The sequence below is a fragment of the Centruroides vittatus genome, unplaced genomic scaffold, assembly GCF_030686945.1.
Source record: "Centruroides vittatus isolate TY-2023 unplaced genomic scaffold, ASM3068694v2 contig_393, whole genome shotgun sequence".
Lineage (NCBI taxonomy): Eukaryota > Metazoa > Arthropoda > Arachnida > Scorpiones > Buthidae > Centruroides > Centruroides vittatus.
In genome coordinates, this window is record NW_027122209.1 from 1,705,143 (window position 1) to 1,726,068 (window position 20,926).

At 29.2% G+C, this 20,926-nt stretch overlaps 2 protein-coding genes across 4 annotated transcripts in view; one reads left to right on the plus strand and one right to left on the minus strand.

Moving 5' to 3' along the window:
• Window positions 1-20,926, plus strand: part of LOC136976092 (S-adenosylmethionine synthase-like) — a 274,541-nt gene that overhangs the window by 148,117 nt on the left and 105,498 nt on the right. The window lies entirely within an intron of this gene.
• LOC136976088 (serine-rich adhesin for platelets) overlaps window positions 1-20,926 on the minus strand; it is a 73,667-nt gene that overhangs the window by 13,188 nt on the left and 39,553 nt on the right. For all 3 annotated transcript variants that reach the window (XM_067271293.1, XM_067271295.1, XM_067271294.1), the window contains exons 3-8: window positions 17,114-17,203; window positions 16,797-17,028; window positions 16,686-16,721; window positions 9,502-9,609; window positions 4,593-4,682; window positions 4,440-4,511 (exon numbers count right to left, since the gene is read on the minus strand). In XM_067271293.1, coding sequence (XP_067127394.1) covers window positions 4,440-4,511; window positions 4,593-4,682; window positions 9,502-9,609; window positions 16,686-16,721; window positions 16,797-17,028; window positions 17,114-17,203 — 628 coding nt within the window. The remainder of the gene's footprint in view (window positions 1-4,439; window positions 4,512-4,592; window positions 4,683-9,501; window positions 9,610-16,685; window positions 16,722-16,796; window positions 17,029-17,113; window positions 17,204-20,926) is intronic.

Sequence of the window (20,926 nt, forward strand, 5' to 3'; positions counted from 1 at the left end):
ATGTTTTCAAAACATTAAATAATTTAGCTGGAAAGTGAAAACGTTGTTTATGTGATATTTCTGAACAATTTTTGACTAGAAATAATTAGTTTTTCACAAAATTTTATTTTATACTTTTCCAAAATTAATATACACTTTTTTAAATTCCACAAAACTTGGCATCAATCTCTTTCATACAATATGAAAGAGATTTGTGCTAAATTTTGTGGAATTTAATGTACGAAAGAGACCAAAAACTGCTTCTTTCAATTTAATGTAAGCATTTGATTGTGTAAAAGTAGGCATTGATACTATGTTCTATAGAAATTTCTTAAATTCTTACAAGAAATAATAAAAACTCAAGAAGAGCCAAGAATGTTTTTGCTAATTCAATAAGTTTGGTTACTTTAAAGAAGCAGTCTTCCATCTCTTTTCTAAAATGAACTTTTTATATAATATGTAATACAAGAAAAATAACTTACATAACCATTAAAATATGTAAAAAAACACTACAATTTGAAATTAGTATCATATGTTTGTTATTACAAAATTTGGTATTTCTCATTACTATAAAAATCTGTCAAACAAGTAAATGCTAACAAATTTTTTCAACTTGAGTAATTATACTTAACATTTTTATAGAACACACCACTCTTATGAACATATAACTAAATAATGCTTTAATGTATGTGATTCCTTCATATATGCTCAAAAAATTATGATATTTACGAGTGAATCACCTTTTTTTTTTTATCTAAAAATCTCTCAATGTCAAAATCAAAAAGACTGATTTGAATAATTACCCAAATAATAAAATATCCATTTCAAATGGCTCTAGCAAAAACACTAATAATTTTCAAGCTTCATGCCCATTGAGATTTTTAATCAATTAGTGACGAATTATAATATACTAAATTTCAGCTAATATCAACAAGGGCCAAAAACCATAAAAATTGTGCAGGATCCTTTTATACTCCAATTTAGAAATTAATCTTGTTAAATCATAGTAACAATGTTTTCTAGAGATTCTCTTTTCAACTTAGTTTATTATAATATAATAAAAACATCTGAAGTATATGGAATTTTTTTCAAAAAATTGTATTCATTAACAAGATTAATTAGCAAAAGCTTGAAATTTAATAATAAGTTTGTTTGTTCAATATAGTTTATAAATTATATTTACATACTGATATGATCATGACATAAGAAAAATATGGTATATTTTTTTAATCAGAAATATAAAAATAAAAATTTGAAAGATATTTTTGCTATAAGATATACTAAAAATATAATGACAACTGTGTTTTAATTATTCCAAAATATATACGTTTGTTGTTGTTTTAATTATTCCAAAATATATACGTTTTGGAAGTAACTGAGCTTTAATATCCTTTTAAAATATTAAAATTTTATTACGCTGAAAAATGAAATTCTTTAATATTTTGGATCAAAGCTCATTAATAAGCTCATCAAGTATAAAGTATACATTTACAGTGTGCCCAACTTATAAGGAACTGGACAAATTAATAATAAAATATTTCATTTAATTTTAAATCATTACACTACATTATTATAAAAACTTCAAATTATTTAATTATTTTAATTCTATTGGTGTTTCAATTACAGTACTTAATTTTGACTTAATTTAAATTGTTAAATTTAAAATATTTCTGTTTAATGTTAAGTATCTTTAATAATTTCTCTAGAATAGTTTTCTTCAAAGATTTAAAATTCAAATTTTTAAAAAATAATCAGTTAAAATTATAATTATTAATCTTATAATGCAAAAACAACTTAGCAGTCAATGAAATAATTATTGCACAATATTGCACAAAAAATTTCTGTTAGAAGATTCTTGTACCAAAATATCACAAGATCAAGAGTACCAAGATATGATAGAAGTGTTAGTTTAATAACTATTTATGGCCACAGAAAATTTATCAAATGTTTTCTCATACAGTTTTAAGTTTAAATTTTTTTTTTTAATAATTATCTTTTAAGTTTGTAGATTTTAAATCTGATAACTTAACAGAAATAAATCAAATATTGTAAGTATAATGTTTCAATTTGAATTTTTAAATATGCCTATCCATTAAACATTAATTGCTTTTTATCAAATTAAAAAAGTTTTCTATCTTAAATTCAACACAAAAATGGAAATAATTATATTAACTGTATCATAAGAGTTACAGAACTGTAAACGTAAACTTTTTGATCAAACTTTACACAAGTTCTTGTTTGAATTTTCAAATTGCAATGTTCCAGAGATCTGATGAGCACCTCATTTTGCATAGAAATAAGAAAATCACTTGTTTTTGTATTTTTGAAACACTTTGCTTCACTTATAAGTCTCTTACATGTGCAAGCTTATTTCACACTGCATTGCTGTGTCAATGAACAGTTACATGGTATTTTCGTTTATACAGTAAGTGGAATCACCTTGCATTTATCTATATGGTAATAACACAGTTGCTAATTTAGAGAATTTTACCCTTAATCTAGCAGTTTTATTACTACTGTTGAGTCAGATTGTATGTGTTAGGGTTCACAGTATATTTTAGGATTTTTTTTCTTCAGTAAATAATCTATGAGCATTTAATAAATGGTGTTAAATATATAGTATATACAGAATATTATGAGGATCATTCAAAAAGAAACGAGCTGGAGACTGGAATGTGAAAACAGACGACAGAATTGTAATATCATTGCATATGTAAGAATGTGTGGTTCCGACAACAGCACAGAAGATCATAGCCCACCGCTAGAGGGTCACGGGTGCATACCACGTGAGTACAAAGCTAGCAGAAGCATGCGTCAATCATCCACTGCGGTCAGTCATGTTGTAAACAGCGAAACAGTGAAACAGTGAAATAGAGGCATCAAAAGAAGAGCAAAGAAGTGTTGTTCATTTTCTGACAGCGGAAGAAGTAGGCGGAACGGACATTCATTGAAGAATGTCACAAGTGTTTGGTGAACACTGCATGTCTCTTGCAAGGGTCAAGGCGTGGCACAAGCGCTTCAGGGAAGGGAGGTCTGGTGTTGTTAGGGTTGGAAGGATATCGTTAGCCGATGATGCACGGTCAGGAACATCACACCGCATTACCGATGACATTGTCCAGCTGGTTAATGGAGTCGTTACCCAGGACTGCTGAGTGACGGTACAAGCCGAGTGAGGGGCAAACAATTCACCTCGTCCAGCAGTATGTTCGGAACTGGTTGGCAACACAGCCCCGGGACTTTTACGAGACAGCCATTCACCACCTTGTGTCACAGTGGGACAAGTGCCTCAACAGCCAGGGCCAATACTTCTAACATATAGGTAAGGGTTTCTGTTCCTAGGCCCCCGGCTCATTTCTTTTTGAATGATACAAATATAATTTTTATATATGAGGATCTCCAGTGTAGAGAAATATCTTGTTTCTTTGTTTATATATGTTTTTTACTTTTGGCTGAGCTTGAACTAAAAACCTTATAAAATCTTACTGAGGTTATCATAAAACCAGTTTCATTACCGAGGGAAAGCACAAATAAAAATAAAACAACATTAGTCAAAAATCAGCACTTTTGGTTCAGCTCAGTTTTATCTTTTGTTTTGCTTTATTTTTCCTTTTCATGAAAAACAATTAATTAAAAAACAGCTATAAGTGATTAGTTAATTTTTATTAAATGTTTATAGAGTATATTGTATATGAAAATATCAAAATATGAATAACTTAAATAATTAAGTAAATGAATAAATATTGGTAATAGTAAAATACAGAAATGATAGGAGAGAGAGATGTGACTGTTAGAGAGAAAAAGGTTAATTATTACTAGTCAAGTGCATTGATTTAGGGTTTAGCTGATAAAGGATTAGCTGTAGTTCAAACAACCACCAAACTATTCCAAAATCAAAATAGTGGGAGACGTACGTACCATGTTTATACCAATGTCATAATGCATGTAAATTGCCAAGCAAAATGAAGAGCATTAAATGCAAATGAAGCTGCATTAACTTTGTGCCTAATTCTAATGGACACCCAAAAGGGATCAGAAAAAAAGGTGCACATTAAAATTGAAAAAACACGATAATTCATATCAACAATAAACTTTAAACAAAAATGTTTACTTTTTATCTGATACTATAACTTTTTAATGGCTTATGTAAGCTTAAAAAATTAAATTAAATATAATCTTACAGAAAGAAATTACAAGAGAGTATGTGCTTCCTTAATCTAATCCTTGTATGTAATCCTTAATCTTTTAAAAAGAAATACAAATATCTTTACAAATAGCTATGTAGAATTAACTATTAATTTACATCTTTCATATATGTAAACTTATAAAAGTTAATTTGAGAAGCTTATAATAGTGGGATACATTGTGAACTTTTATATACATATATGTTTATAAAGGATTATAATTCAAATTTAAAGATGAAAACCTTAGGAATTAAGTTTTTTAAATAATACTTTCCTCACCCTTTCTGTCTGTGTAGCTGCATTACACACTTCATCATCTTTTTCACTACCAGGAATTTTTGTGTATTTTGTCTACAAAATTATTATTTTTTTTTTATTAAAAAATTTTAATTTCACATTAATTCTTAAAACTTTTCATTAATATCTTCTTACCATTTGCTGTTGTAGAAGACGAATAGTGTGATCTCGCTCTTCTAACTGCTGCTGTAGTAGTACTAGCTGCCGTCTTAAATCCGTATTTTCCTATTCCAAATAAACAAAACATTAGTAAATTTACTGTTTAATTAATATCTTTATTAGCTTGTCTTTATTTTACTTTTTGATTCACTTTCCTTCAATATCATTTTTGTTTCAATACGTGTTACTGTAAAATTCCAAAGTCTGGTAACTCTTAGAAATTACCAGTAAATCCAGACTTTTACCAAAGAGTTACCAGACTTCGGATTTTTACAGTACCACATATATGAATTTATGTAATTAATAACTAGTAACTATATAATTTATGTATTTAATTTTCAACAAGTTTTCTTTAATAAATAATGGTGCTGTAAAACATTACGTGACATATTATTAGAGAATTTATAGATGATCAAATCAGTCATTAAAAAATTTGAATTTTGTTGATTAGAATTTCATCACATTTCCTAAAATTACATAAAGACACTAATAGTTTGTTAGGAAGGTTTAATTTTACAGAAATGCACTGATAAGTTACCATACACTTTTATTTTATCAGTTTTTTTTATTAACCTTAATATAAAATAACAGTAACATATCAAAAAAATATCATTGTATAGTACATTAATCTAGTAATTTAGAAAAAATAATCTAAGTTTTTTTTTATTAAAGACAATAGGAACTCAAATCAAGATATACCATTAAATACAAAATGAATTGTCTGTAGTGTTAAAATTAACAACTGAATCACAAACACATTTGTTTTTCAAAATTTTATCACAAGCACTTTCAATAATTAACTCCTCCTCATCATCATCTAAATGAACAGAACAAATCAAATTTTTTGGTCCTTTTTCCATATGTGATGGATATCCAGAAAGTAATATAACATGCTTACTTTCTTTACACTTCTTTACAACACAAGGCCACAGCATAGAATGTATACATGAGACACCTTCAGCAACTCATTTGATTTACATACCTGGTCCTTGCTTCTTTTGATTATCATCTTTATATTCCTTTGAAAATGTAATAGTTTGTAGTAGCCAAAGATTCATATATATCAAGTAAATAGTACTGAAAAGACAATGTTTTCAGCACTATTTACTTGATGAACATTTCAGTGTGGTGAAAAATTTTCTTCTTTAATTCATATATAACTGTGCAATTTAACATTCTGATAAAACTCAATAATATATACTCAACTAAATATATCTAAACTCAACTAAAATAGTAGTAGTGAAGTTGAGGCCAAAGTTTTAAATGCAAAAACGTGTACGTCGGACATTCAGTGCCACTTTCCTGTAAACCTAGAAGTTTGACAATGGCATTTGGAATGTCAAGCATGATTCCACTGACTTTCCAAACACCATTGTCAAATTTCTAGGCTTACAGGAAAGCAGTGCTGAACGTCCGACGTACATGTTTTTGCATTTAAAACTTCGGCTCAACCTTGCTAGTATTTATAACAACAGTAACAAGAGGAACAACAATTATTAATGTTTTATCATTTTTATTAATGCTTCACAGTTTATATAGTAGATTATAGTTCTTGAGATATAGTTTAAGAATTTTGGTAGAAATTGTTATTCTGGCCTTTTCCTTTCACTTTCTTCAAGCTAACTGTACAAGTTAATATCACATCTTAATGCTTTCAAATGTGAGAGCCTAGATTTTCTCTCACGTTTTCCTATAGCCTTTTATACAGCAAAAAAAGATATAAATAAAGGTTATGAAAAAGCTATTAACATTTAAAATTTATATTAACCACAAGGCAAATTGTTTCAGAGAAAAAATTTTTATAAGAAAAAAAACTTTTTCCCAACAATTAATAAAAGATGGAAGGATGTGATTGTGTTTTCCACCAGATTTACTTCCTTCACAAGGTGATACATCTTCTGAATGTGTCACCCGGAACGGCCATCGAAATTCATCTATTGGCTATGACCTATAACATTTCCAAAAAAGAGCAAGAGGAAACACAAAGTGGACTCCCCAATAAAAGGGTGGGTCGAATGACGATCGTCATCATGACCACAAGTTCGTCCTTGCCTTGCTCCTCGAATGGATAGCTCCATAACACTCCTTGGCCTAGAGTGAACATCTATAGAAAATAACTTCTTGGAAAAGAGACCCCCTTCCTCTCCAGTGAACTCCTTTAACTCTAGTGAACTCCTTGAAAAAGTGGACACCTCTAAAATAACTCCTTGGAAAAGTGAACCCCTTAAAAATGACATCTTCAAAAAGAGAACTCCTCAAGTGACAAAGGGAAAGAGAAAAGAAGGTTTCCAGTGAGTTCCATCAATCCGACACAGTTAAGGTATCTAGATGGTATACAAACTTATCTAGATGTAAACTCTCTCTCTCAACCTAGAATGCAAATTTGTTAAATCGTAGACAAACCTTTACTATAAGGTATTAATCTTTTTGTATAATTAGTTAAATAAATGAATGATTGTTATTGTTTTAATGGGTGTTTGGTGCACTTCCCTAACTGCGTTGTCTTTCATGTCTCTCACATCGTCTCCATCCAGATCCGGCCACCTTTAGTACGTAACCGCTCGCGCAAGAATGAGATTGTTATCACGATCGTATGTCAACTCTGACATACTGGTGTCATCCTGATAAGGCATTGTGATGTGGTTCTGACCCTATGGTCACACAACATAAGTACTGTGCACTGTTAATGTTTGTCATACTTCAGCTTAAGGAAAAAAATAGACAAAGAAAATGTACTTCTAACAAAGATTCTGTTCTAGTTACACTGGACTCTGACACTTATAGTTTTATATTAAATATACAGTTAATGAATCACAGAACAGAATTAGGTTCATACAATTCTTTAACATGTGAAGCATGAAGTTAAAACTAGCAAAACTAATCATTTTACAGTTTAGAGGTGTTTTTAACAATGATACTAGGTCTCATTATTTTTAGAATATGTCATATCTAAATTAACCAGAAGTTATAATTTTTGTTTTACCGGAGATCATTAGAATAGTTCTTATGTAAGTGCATTCATTACTTAAATTTATATAAACTATTTTCATCTAAATGCAAAAAACATTTCTCATTAGATACATGAATATAAATTTGATATAAAAATTTAACTAATTGGAATCATCATCATCATCATCCAAGTTTAACATATTTATATTTCAGTAATATAATTTAATTGTACAGATTTAAATTATGGCAAAATTTTCAACAAATCAGCCGAATTCTTAATATCTCAGTTATCAATCTATTAAGCCAACCAGTAATTTTCTCCATTACACTAGGTGATCAATCTAATACTAAATGTATTGGGAGAATAGCATATTTTTTAATACAGGAAACTATTTTCTTGGGTACCTATTATTGTAAACTGTATTGTAAACTTTGTATTGGATTAATTCTCTTTATAAGTATTTTTAAAATATAACTTCAAATTTTTTATTTAAAAGCAACCATTAGTTCTATTTTAAATGAAAGTTTTAAATACCTTTTATTTTCTTTTATCTCTCATGAAAAAAAAAAAAAATCATGTTTATTGTTTAATTACAATAAAACCTCGTTTATGTGGATATACAATTTCTGGTCACGTAAGGGGGGTTATGAAAAATTTAACATACAGAACTGTAATTAGAGTACTGTAACTAAATCTTGTTAAATGTTTAATAATGATATCAGCAAACTGTTCCAAAACTATAGCAACAAAGCTCGATTCTAAAAAAATTTTTAAATTTTTTCTAAAAGCTCAATTCTGTTTGAAGTGCTTTAAACAATACATTGAATTTGGAAGTGAGGGGTTTTCCTGTTCTATTGGTTACATAAATGGGGATAAATGTCATTTTAGAATGCTTCTGTCTTGGCACTCAGACAAAATAGCCACTCAAATGAGGTGGCCAGTGGCCATGAAATTAGAGTTTGATTTATTAAAACATAAGCAGTTTTACAAAAAAATTTATAGGTGGCCAAACAGCAAGGTTTTACTATATTAGAAAATAAATAAATTTCAGTTCTACACTTTATGGAAAGCTATTTATATCAATAATTACTCACAGCTTGGAAGAAAGTCAATGTAACTAATAATCAATATTGCCACAAAAGCACTCCACAAGATAACATTACAAAATGGTTACATCACAGGAAATTCAAATTCAGATAGAATATAAGAGTATAAAGCTTTAAAAATTATTTCTTGCCATATATTCAATAGAAAGATTTTTTGGGTTTTAAACAAAAGACATTAGATGAATTCATTCTACTAATTTATAGAAATACCTAATCAGAAATTATATATTTTAAATATTTGAGATTTTTAAATTAATGTTTATAGAATGGTCAGATAAAGTTAAATCATGTTAAAGATGAATCTCAATAAAATAAAAATATCAGTTTTTGCTAAAGAGAAGAATAAATTTTACAATACATAATATAAGTAAAATCTGTGTAATATAATATACATAATATAATAAAACTGCAAATCTGATAACATAGAAAATTCAAAATTCCAATGCCAACAGGTTAGAAAGTGAGATTAATATATCAAGTATTATATCATATTCCATAATAAATTAAAACAAAGTAAAATTAAGCATTGTATGATTATTAATTTCCATTGAATTACATAATAAAAATTAAAGTATACTAATTATAGACTGCTACTGTCAATTAAAAATTAGTAAAACACATTTATATGATATTGCTTAAGTTTTGCAATGATAAAGTAAAACTTTACTTATTAATAATAATGCTTTAGCAAAACATAGTTCTCTAAGCAAATTATTTTGCCAATAATAAAATGTTGAAATAAAGTGAATTTTTTAAAAGTTTTATAAAGTTACAATGTAATAAAATTTTACACTTTACAAAATAGAATGAAATCAGTAAAATAATATACCTGCATAACCTCTGCAATTTCAGAAGGAGCATGCTCATCTACAGATTCTGAATTTGGAAGACATCCTGTTGGTATATCAATATGGGCCAAACTATGATAAAACATATTCTGAAACAAGAATATCTTAACTAAATATATGTATTATACAATCTGTATAATTAAAATATATTAAAGATTCTTAAACTTCTGAAAATATATAATTTGTTGACAAATTTTTTCTTGTCTAATATATTCAGGATGTTAAATAACTTTCTTTATAGAAGTTCAAAACTGAATTCAAAAATCTGTACATGAAAATAAAATAATAATGAACAATTTTATAAATATATTAATAAAATGAAAATCTACAGATATATAAATTATGCTTTTACACCAGTTAAATTATTTTATCAGACTGAAATAAACTTTTATTGTATAGTATCTTGATTTTAGTTACTAATAATAAAATCATTTAAAATTAATTAATTAATGCTTGTAGTCTTTTAAATATTATTTTATTCATTTTACTCTATTGTGACAATAATCTGTTAATATGATTTATTACAGTGGTACTTTGTAGTTTGAATGACTGATTTCAAATGCTTCACAGTTTGAACAGAATGAATTGAATTTGAATTACCATGTGCTCCTGTATATTGATTTAACTTGCAGATAAAGTTAGAGATTGAATCAGTTTCTTGGTTCAAAAAATGAACTTTTATTTGCATTGGTATACAAAATTTTCTTGTATTTTGACCATTCCTTCCCTCCTCATTCTCTGATTTAAGTTCATCCGCAAGTTTAGTATAATAAATCTTATTAATAGATTGTAGTCACAATAGACTAATACAGTCACAAACCTGTCTTTAACAGAACCCCAAGGGACTGAATAACTCTTCTGTAGTAAACAGGTTTCCGCTATATACAGGTTACCTACTATAGCTATCCCTTGATTAATGCAATTAATAAGTTTCTCAATGTTACTGCATATATCAAAATTGCATTAATCAAATATAGTGGTACCTTGGTACTCGAGTGAACAATCACAACCTGCTAGAACAAATTTTCAGTTAATAAGAAATATTTTTATTCTAACTTTTTTTTTTTATGGATGAATGAAAAAATTAAAGCTCTCTAAGATAAAAATGAGTAACCTATTTAAAAACAAAATAAAACCTTATTGCTGTCTACCTTTGTCAGACAAAATTATACTCACTTCAGTTCATTTTTTTTATAACTAGAAAAAAAACAAACTACTTGCAGAACACAATCATCAGCATGTTTTACAACCATTTTAAGTGGATGTAATGTTTCAACAATAAGTGTCTGTTACACACTAAGATTTTTTGCAAATTCACAAGTTGTAATTCGTCAATCTTTTAACCATTTATTCCCACAATTTCTTTTCAACACCTTTCGGGTGCCAATACATTTTGTATCCTTTAGTTCAAAATTTCCCAAACAAAACTTTCAAAACCACATTTGATATATTCAAAGTTTAGAAGCATCTTCCCCATACACTCACAGGGCTTAAAGCAGTCATGGCAATAAAAAAAAGTGAGAAAAGAGAGTTCACACTGAAAAAAAGCTAAAAAAGCTAATAGTCTTAAAATGAACGAAAACAGGCATTATTAAAAAAACACACAAACGCACACATATTTTGTATCAATAACATTGCGTATGATATTAGACTGATTATTAAGTGGACTGATAAGATTAAATATGAAAATAGTTAGGCTGAGTTTATACTCCAGAAAAGTGACCAGTAAGACTGCATTAAGCCAGAACAGGCCCGCATTAAGTTTTCATGTGCCCCGTACAGAATTCCCACCATTACACAGCAAAGCAAATGGAATAGTAACATAACTACCAGAATGTGTTTCCATATAACATGCCAAATTTCAAATGCCATTTATTTCAAGGTACATTTTTTGATTTCTTCATAAAAAAAATGTAATTAAAGAAGAAAAAAAACAACTTCTGGCAGAATCAGTGGGTTGCATGTTCATTATATAGCAGGGGTGGGCAAGCAAAAGTTCAGTGGGAGCCGAAATGTAGGTTTTGCAAAATGCATGGGAGCCGCAGTTCTGTACTTTTTTACTCTGTACTGCAGTTCTGTACCTTGATTTTATTATATAATATAAAACAAGTATTGAATTTTTTTAATAAACATATTTTCACAAAATTGTGGAAATAAAACTGTAAAAATAATAATAAAAGGCAGAAATTAACACTTTCAGCAAGAGCCACATAAAACTCAAAAATGCGACTCCGAGACCGCATGCGGCTCTCGGAGTCGCATTTGCCCATGTCTGTTATATAGCAATACCACTAGTAATTGTGACCCAATCATTTATTTGGTAATTTTATCAATATTTTTTAAATGATTAAAAATAAAATTACAGAATTCATTACTGGTAATACTAGTCTCACAAATCTATTCCCCTGAATACAATAAAACAATTTGTTAGTCATTCGACCCACAACTGACAGAGAAGAGAGTTTATGAAAACAATGTAATTAAACATTTAGCAGTTTGTTGTCCTTCACAGTGGGGAACCGGCAGAGTCTATTACTTTTATGGGAGAAAATATACAAAGCTTTCTACTACCCTGAAGTTGAAAAATAATACAATCCCATGAAATTTAACAAATCTGACATTAATAAGTAAATGATGAAATTATTTACAGAGAGTTGATATTTGATAAGTTTAGTTTTTTGCTCTTATAGAACAAATTACAGAAATTATAAATAAAAATCTCATTTTTTAAAAATTAAAATCATAAAATTTCGCTTACAAAAGATCGAGATGGAACGCACGCTTTTTATTTTTATAATCGCTTTGTTTTATTAGACACAGATATTATTCTTATATAGATTTATTAATTATAATAAACATACATTATGTATAAAATTACATTAAAATAACACTGTAATTAACGTCTGAAATGAAAAAGTAATTGAATCGAGTCTCGCCTCCATATTAATTAACGCGCATTGGTGTAGCCAGAGTTTGTTATGGGGGGCCTAGAGGCTGTAATTTTCTGGGGACCCGCTCTGTGGCTCCATCTGGAAACCCCTCACGCCACGCGACCTCACCCGGGCTTTGCAGGACACCACCATCGGCACCCTGACGGATTCCTGGTCAGCGGTGCTCCGCAACAAAGGCCAGGACCACCTACGCCCTTTCGCCCCCTGGAGGTACAGTTGCACGTCATCTCGCCACGCAGAGACGCTTTTGGCCCGGCTCCGAACCGAGACGGCCCCGTTACATGCTTTCCTTTACTCACGGCATCTACACGACTCCCCGGGGTGCCCCCATTGTGGCGCAGCGGAAACTACACTTCATTACTGGCTACATTGCCCCAAATACACTATAGCCCACAAGGACCTAGGCAACACGATGACCCTAAACATGTCTCTGGTGCGCACGCTGACACCTATCTACTGGCCGCCAGCCTCCATCACTCCTAGTCAACACGTGGCGGCGCTGGAGCGCTACATTAGCCTCACTAGCCGTTTCGCTTAGCAACTGGCAACGTCGGTCGGAGAAAGAGCTGCAAAGGCTATAATCTCCATATTAAATTGAATAAGAAAAAGAAGAAGAATTTTCTGGGGAGGGGCACCAGGTTAACTGGGGGGGGCGTGCCCACCCATGCCCCTTCCTGGTTACGCCCATGTTAACGCGCCACAGTAATTAATTGATCACGTTGCATCAAATTAAATAATTTATAAAAATTAAAATAATAAATACGTTTATAAAATAATTGGCTGTATCTGTTCGCAATGATAATGTAAAACACACTGTACTTATAGTTTAGCATTTCCGATATTTAATTTATTTTTGAATTTTAAAATATAAGAAAAACAATTTTTTAAATAAAGTTTTACGCATTGATATCTGCAACTTTAGATAATACAAGGATATAAGAATCCATCAAAAAAGTTAGTTAATAATAATTAAAATCGAGAAAAAATATAAGTTTCTTTCGAGGTAAGGAAACTTGTAAAAAGTCAGGTATGCGATCACGTGACGCCCATCTCCCCACTTTGCGTAACCAAACGGTCGAAGTTGAAATAAAACCCCAGCAGAAGTAAAAACGAACATCGGCGCATGTATAGGACAATAAACTTGAACGGGAGCGAAGATGAGACATGACACCATGTAATTTATGCTAATTACTTTCTAATATTAAAAAATTAAAATCTTCAATAAATTATAATTAAATTAATTTTTTGACTGAGTTCGACTAGAAGCATATCGAAAAGCTAGATTAAAGTGAAAATAGCAGTTTTTCGACGCTAAATATTTGCAAATTAATTTTTTAATTTGGTGCCGGATTGACCGCAGCTGTTCGAATGCGCACGTGCGTGACGAGTTTTATAGTTTCTGTCGAAATGGAAAATGAAGGACACCGTTAGAATACAGAAAACCATGGTGCATGCCAAATATATAAGCACCCACTTAAAACCAAACTTTTGTCTTTGTCTAAAGATTGTCTCTACAGAAGTTATTAATATTTAGGATATTAGTTTAAAATCTTGTATTTCCTGGCACGAGATTCGCTCGATCTTTAATTTTACAGAGTGCTAGAAAGATACAAGCTTTGAAACGAGTGTCCTACAACGTTTTATTTAATAATAACAGTAGAAATCAAATTTATTATCGCTCAACAATTATTATTTTTGGTTTTTCTACGGTAGTCAAAAACGAGTAATGTCATCATTTAAGCTAAAGAATAGCAGGCGGTTGGGAAGAAGTTTGCTTAGCAACTTACTTCAGAAAGTATTGGGTTCTATACGATTTTCTGTTGCTAAAACATGAGTTTCTACTGTTAGTATTAAATAAAATCTATTTCTTTCTTTTGTCCACTGCACTTAAATAAATACAAATGCTAAAAATAATGCTGTATAAAAATCACTCTTAACGCTGAACTAGAAGTGTACTTATGTCTTAATGCAGCGTGATTATATCGAAGTGCCGCGGAGATCGGTATTTCACAAGGATACAAGCAAGGAGAACCCACGTGCAAATTCCTACAGCATGTGCAGAGTATCAAGCTTTGGGAAGCTCCTCGTTTTGTTAGTTTATATAAATGTAGTACACTACATGTGTATACGACAGTGCCTTATCATGTCGCGCACGGTCCATAAGGCATATGGGGACGTGCTGGTCGCTATTTCGCTCCTGAGCGCATTTACGAAAAAAAAATTTCACATGGGAAGTGAAAAAAGCTAAAAAAGTGAGTTTTTCTCAGAAAAAGCTAAAAAAGAGAGTCACTTTAAGCCCTGCACTCATGGTACGAGTATTTTTTATTGTATGTATAGCGTGAGATCCTTTACAAAAAAAGCATGCATAATATGCCTGATGTGCATTTCATCTGCAGACATTTCAAGTTGATTTTATTCAACTGAAATGTGATGTAAAAAAGTTTAAAATAAGCTTCAAAAGAAAGAATACAATCTCACATCAAGAATAATGTGTTAAATTACACAACTTATAATTACATCACATTTTTATGTTACATAAAAGCAGCTGTTAATAAAAATATGCAAAAACTTTCCAATTTTGATTGGAAAGTTTTTGCATATTTTTATAAAAGTACTGTAGGGTAGATGTACCAGTTTTGGCCAGTGTACCAGTTTTGACCAGAAAACAAATTTAACTTAAAAATATAATCACCACATATTCAAATCTGTCTAATGAAACAAACTTTTATTGTTAACTGTGTGAACAGTTAACAATAAAAGTTTGTTTCATTTGTGATTATATTTTTAAGTTAAATTTGTTTTCTGGCCAAAACTGGTACATCTACCCTAATACAGTAGTCATATTTTGCTATTCTGTATTGAGTACGATTTATACATTCTAAGCTTCTAAAACTTCTTGTTAAATGTGTGTTAAATCAGATAAAAATACTGATTTTTACATTATATGGCCTGATTTTCCTTTGTTTCTGCGTTGGACAGGTTCCGCTATATACAGGTTCTGTTATAGACGGGTTTGACTGTATTAATAAAATCATTTAAAAGGATTTTATTTACTTTAACTTATTTCTCCTGAGCTTTCTAATATGAAATTAACAATGAAATTATAAATAATGGACTGTAAAAAATCTCTTTTAGATCCTTCAGGGGACTACGGCCTTGCAGCCTAAAACCTGCACTCCAACATCAAACATAGAAGGTACAGTAGCAATACATACGCCATTCAGAGGGATCCTACCTTTCTCTACTGTATCTCCTCCCCTCCTCCCTTTCCCTTACCCTCTTTTCTGCTGGCTAAACACCTTGTGTACAGCTGATGTCTTTCATGTACTGTACATATGTATGAAATGGTAATTGGAATAAACTATGTTTCAATTCCTTGAATTATATAGTGTCATTTTTGTTTCAAAAATTTTTGGATTCCAAATAATCAACTTTGATAAAATCAGTTTATTATTCCATCAAATGAATCAATTTAGCTTGACATTGTTAAGAACCAATAAAATAAAATTTTATCATAATTTGTCATTTTTCATAACAGTTATAGGCTTAATATATCCTTGTTTTGAAACTTTTATATATTATTGCTTTATATAATTTTTTGACAAGGTATTTATTTTTCAAATTACTATCATATTTAAGAAGATTAAATCCCTGATGATAGTAATTTGAAAAATAAATACCTTGTCAAAAAATTATATATTTATATTTCTAAATCAATAATATCAGAAAATCTAAATTTCAAGAATTCAAATGAGAAAAACATTTAGTTTTTCTCATTTGAATTCTTGAAATTTAGATTTTCTGATATTGATTTAGAAATATAAACATGGAAATCTTAAAATATCAAAAACTGATAATATAAAAAAAAATGACTGTTTTTTAAATATTTTTGTTTATGTTCTCTCTACTTTTTTAAATCCTGCAAGCACTAGGGAGGTTTTTTGATCATGTCAGTCATGGATTAATCACAGCCAATGAAGGCAAGCCAGGTCAGGGTGATCTGATGTATCTGTGGTCAATCCATTCATGAAAATTTCTGAATCAATCCAGACTCAAATCTGGGCCACTTGTAGCAACAAGCTGATGGTGTCTTCTACTGTCTTTGCCATGTGCCATCAACATATTGTAGTTAATTTCATTAAAATTAAAGCTTCATACAAAACAGCATTCTATTCTTATTTTCATAATCTATTAAATTACAAAAATATACTCACTTTTGGATTTGGATCAAATGGATTTAGAGTTTCAGCCTGAAATAAAATAAAATTCAGATTAAAATTCATTAAGCTAATTATTTGTTAGAAGTTTGGTTATTAAAGTATAACCTCATGTAAAATCCTTTTCAATTTCAAGAGCATCGTTTTCATTCCATTAAGGTCTTGTCTAAGAAGTCGATAAGAAGAAGCATCTAATTTCACACTTCCATCCTCAATTTCAGTTACTGCCATTGGACGTGGTGGTCGTAAAGGTAAGCTAGCAGAACGATTGCGCCATTCTGCTCTACTTACAGATTTATTTCCACCCAGAGAGCCTGAATTTTTTCTGTATAAATGTGATCTGCAATAAATAAAAAAGATATGCTATTCAAATAAAATACTCTTCATTTTCAATATGAAATATAATGATTTTTCATTTCTTTTACCTCTTCTCTTCTACCATTGGATATGATTTCCGATATAACTGCTTATCAGTCTCACTTGTAGTAGTATGTTTTATTATGGTAGACTGAACACTAAGTTTGTTCAAAAATAAAAGTAATAATAAAAACGATGAAAACAAATCATAATTTTTTTAAAAAAACCAAATTGAAATATTCATTAAAAAAAAATAAATCATCTTATAAATTGTTGAAATTACTAAAACAAATGAAAATGATTAATACATTTACTAAAATAATTTTTTTTTGTCTCCGAACTGATGTAAAATATAAATGTGTAATAATAATAACATTTATATGTGAGATTAAAATGAAAAGTCTACTTGAATTTAGAAAATGTGTGCTGAAACTATTTTCTTTTAGAGTGAAGCAAATCCTGTACATTGAGCAAAGTTTTATAAGGAGCAAAATTCTGAATAAATTAAATAGTATATTTAAAAATAAAATCACACAAAAAGCACTTTTGCCAATTTATTTTAGGTTTCTTCATTTCGCAGGGAAAAACAAAAATGTTCCAAGAGAACTTTGTTTAAAATTTTGATGTTTTTATTTTTTAATTTAATCCACATTACAGTACTTATGTAAATATAAATTTTTCACAAAATATAATTTATTTATTTCTGAATACAGTAAATAATGTCCATTTGGATTACCACCTCTATATAACAATAAGATGTACCCAAGATAAAAGACTGGTAACAATATAGTTTGGCAGTGAGTAACAAAACACTGACAAAAAAGGAAGTACATTCAAAATAAATATAAAAACAAGTATAAATATAAATGTAAATATTAATTATGTAATATATTAATAAATATATTAATAAAAATATTATATCACCACCACTTTAATTTTTATTTTGCTAAAAAGTAAAGTAGCATTTATGTTTGAATTAGAAGAAACTGCCTCAAAAATATAAATTAACATTCTTCTACTTTAATAGGTTATATATAGTCAGACCTATCTAGAGTTACCATTTAAAAGAGTCATATCATCTCTTAAGCCACTCAAAATAGTGAATCCCAATTTGGGCCCTATATAAATCAATGTTGCTAAAATCTGTTCTGTAAAGTTTAAAGTTATTTGCTAGTTCTGTCTGTACAATATAATATTACATAAAGTCATATTTGATAACACTAACAGCCAACATTTCACAATATTTGGTTTCATTTTAAAGCCAAGCATTGTCTTTGTATAACTATAAATACATTTTTATACAATTTGACTGATAAAATAGTTTTTTTAACTAATATTTTGTTAGGACATTGTACTTCAAATATAGGAAAGAAAAGTGAGAAGGATATATCATTACCCTACAACCAAACAGACGAATATTTATATACAACATCAATAACTCGATTTGTTAGAATAACCAAGGAATCTTCTGAATTTTTAATCAGGCTATTTTAAGACTAATAAATATTCTGAAACAAAGTAATTGACCAGTATGGTTATATGTAAATTAATTAATGGCTCTGGAAGCAAAGATCTGATGGAATCCAGGTAGTGTAACCAACAATGCAACTGCATGGTAAGCAGTTGTAAGTTCTGGCCCTAACATTCTTTTCTTCCAGAGTATTCTAAATTAAATTTAAAATTATTACAGGAAATCCTCATTAATTCAAAATTTAAGGGACAAAATAATTGCAGCTTCAAATAATCAAGTTTTGAATTATCCAAGATTTACATATTTCTGTACATATGTCACATAACTGATGTAATTTATTAAGCAAACAAAATATGGCTACATATACATAACACTATTTTCATTAATTAATAAAAATAATATAAATAAGCTGCAGGTGAACAGCATGTTTCCAGCAAGAACTTCACAGGCTACCAGATAGGTTTTATAAAAAGTAAAGCAGAATTTCTTGAAATGTAGCCAAAATTATTTTATAGTGGCCCAAAATGTAGTAAGTCACCTAGATGAAGTAGCCTCAAGCCCTACAAATATCTCAATCTGCTACTTGTAACCCAGCTGTATTTTAGAAGTAAGAGGGAAAAGGGCAGTCCATGAGTAAGATGGCATCCGAAAATGTGTTACTGTAAAAGCAAAGCCATATTGACCAGATTAGAGTTGTTCTTGGTCAATTGTTCTCTTACAGCATAGAGGCATTTTGATATAAACAAATGAGTAAGCATATGCATATCACAGTTCAGACAGAATTTTCAATCAAAATTTTGAAGTAGCCATATTTCAAACTAACCAAATTCCTAAATGGGTAAATCTCTATATTCATGGCCAGGACAAATAGTACAGTTCAAACTAACAGAATTTTGAACTATCTGAGTTCGAATTAATGAGGATTTCCTGTATTATTAAATTTATCATATGGCAACATAATCACCTATGTCTAGCCAATTTACATTATTTCTGATTATTAAATCAAGCTTAAATAGCCCAACAAAAATCCAGCAGATCTTTTGATCAGTTAAGTATCATTTAAGCAGGAGCACACATCTAAACTCCATCTCAAATCATTGAAGCTTGGGTAATAAATGAACTAATTCCTTAGCTTCTATCTATCATTTTACCACACATCAAATTTTTAAGCAGTGTGATGATAATTTATAAATAGGCAAATTTAAATGAAACAGACAAATTGTATCTAAAAAATTACATGATCAATTGCTTGAATGGTTTCAAAATGACTTAATGATCATTGAAAAAGGGAAAACTTATCAAAAATGTTGAACATTGAAGACAATTTTCTCACAAATAGCTTCATGGTTTTGAGCAATCATCATATTAAACAAATTAAACTGCATAGCAAATCAACATTTAATTTTAATTGTAATAATCATGAGGAAACACAAAAGTTAACTGAAAATATTTCAGATTACAAGACTGAAAATATAATTTTAAAGCAATAAAAACTCAAAAAATATTAAGTTATTTCCAGTAGAAATCAAAAGACCATAGTAAATAAAATTTATCTTTATACTGTATAAAATAAAATATAATTTAAAAAAAATTACATTTACTCTACAACAAACATCTATAATGAAAAATTAATGAAATAAACTAGTCTCTGCAAAAACAGTGACTAGTTTATTTCATTTGTTTTCTTAAATAAATTTAATTTTTGCATAATGTTTAATGATAATTAAAATAAAATTTAACAAATTGTGTCTAAATTTTTTTTTTTTTTTTTTTAAATTTCAGTAACCTCTACAAAGTCACAATTCAAAAATTTTAATCCCAAAGATATGATTTTAGATAGGTCTGACTATTATCCTTATCTACTTTCAGAAGTTTTTAAATTTGTATTCTGACAACAAAAACTTATTTCATTAATACTAAAAGTTCCTATAAAATTTCTTTAAAATATCTCTTGGAAATTATATTTTTATATTTCCAAGAAATTTACCACACAGCTATGCAATTGCATTGTTTCTGGATACCTGCTCATGTACCTATAGTATTAACCTCTTTCACACGAATCACATGGAGATAAAGGATAGTATAATATCTGATGCTATTTGCATACTGGTAACTGCAAAGCACAAAGTAGCAAAAATTTCATGGCCAGTTCATTGTAAACAGTAAAATTAAATTTTGATATTTCAGGTCTAATATTGGACTGGGCCTATGTACAAAGGTTGCAAAGAACTGGCTGGGTGGAAAAGACAGTTTTTTTTTTTTGTTAAAATTAAAAATTTTGAATCCTCATCAAAGATTCTTTAAACTTAATCATAAAAAGTTGAGCTTTGTTAAAATGCAACAAACACAATTTTGTCAATTTACTGCTGCACAAGTTCTAATGGATAAATTTTTAATTTCCTTTATATTT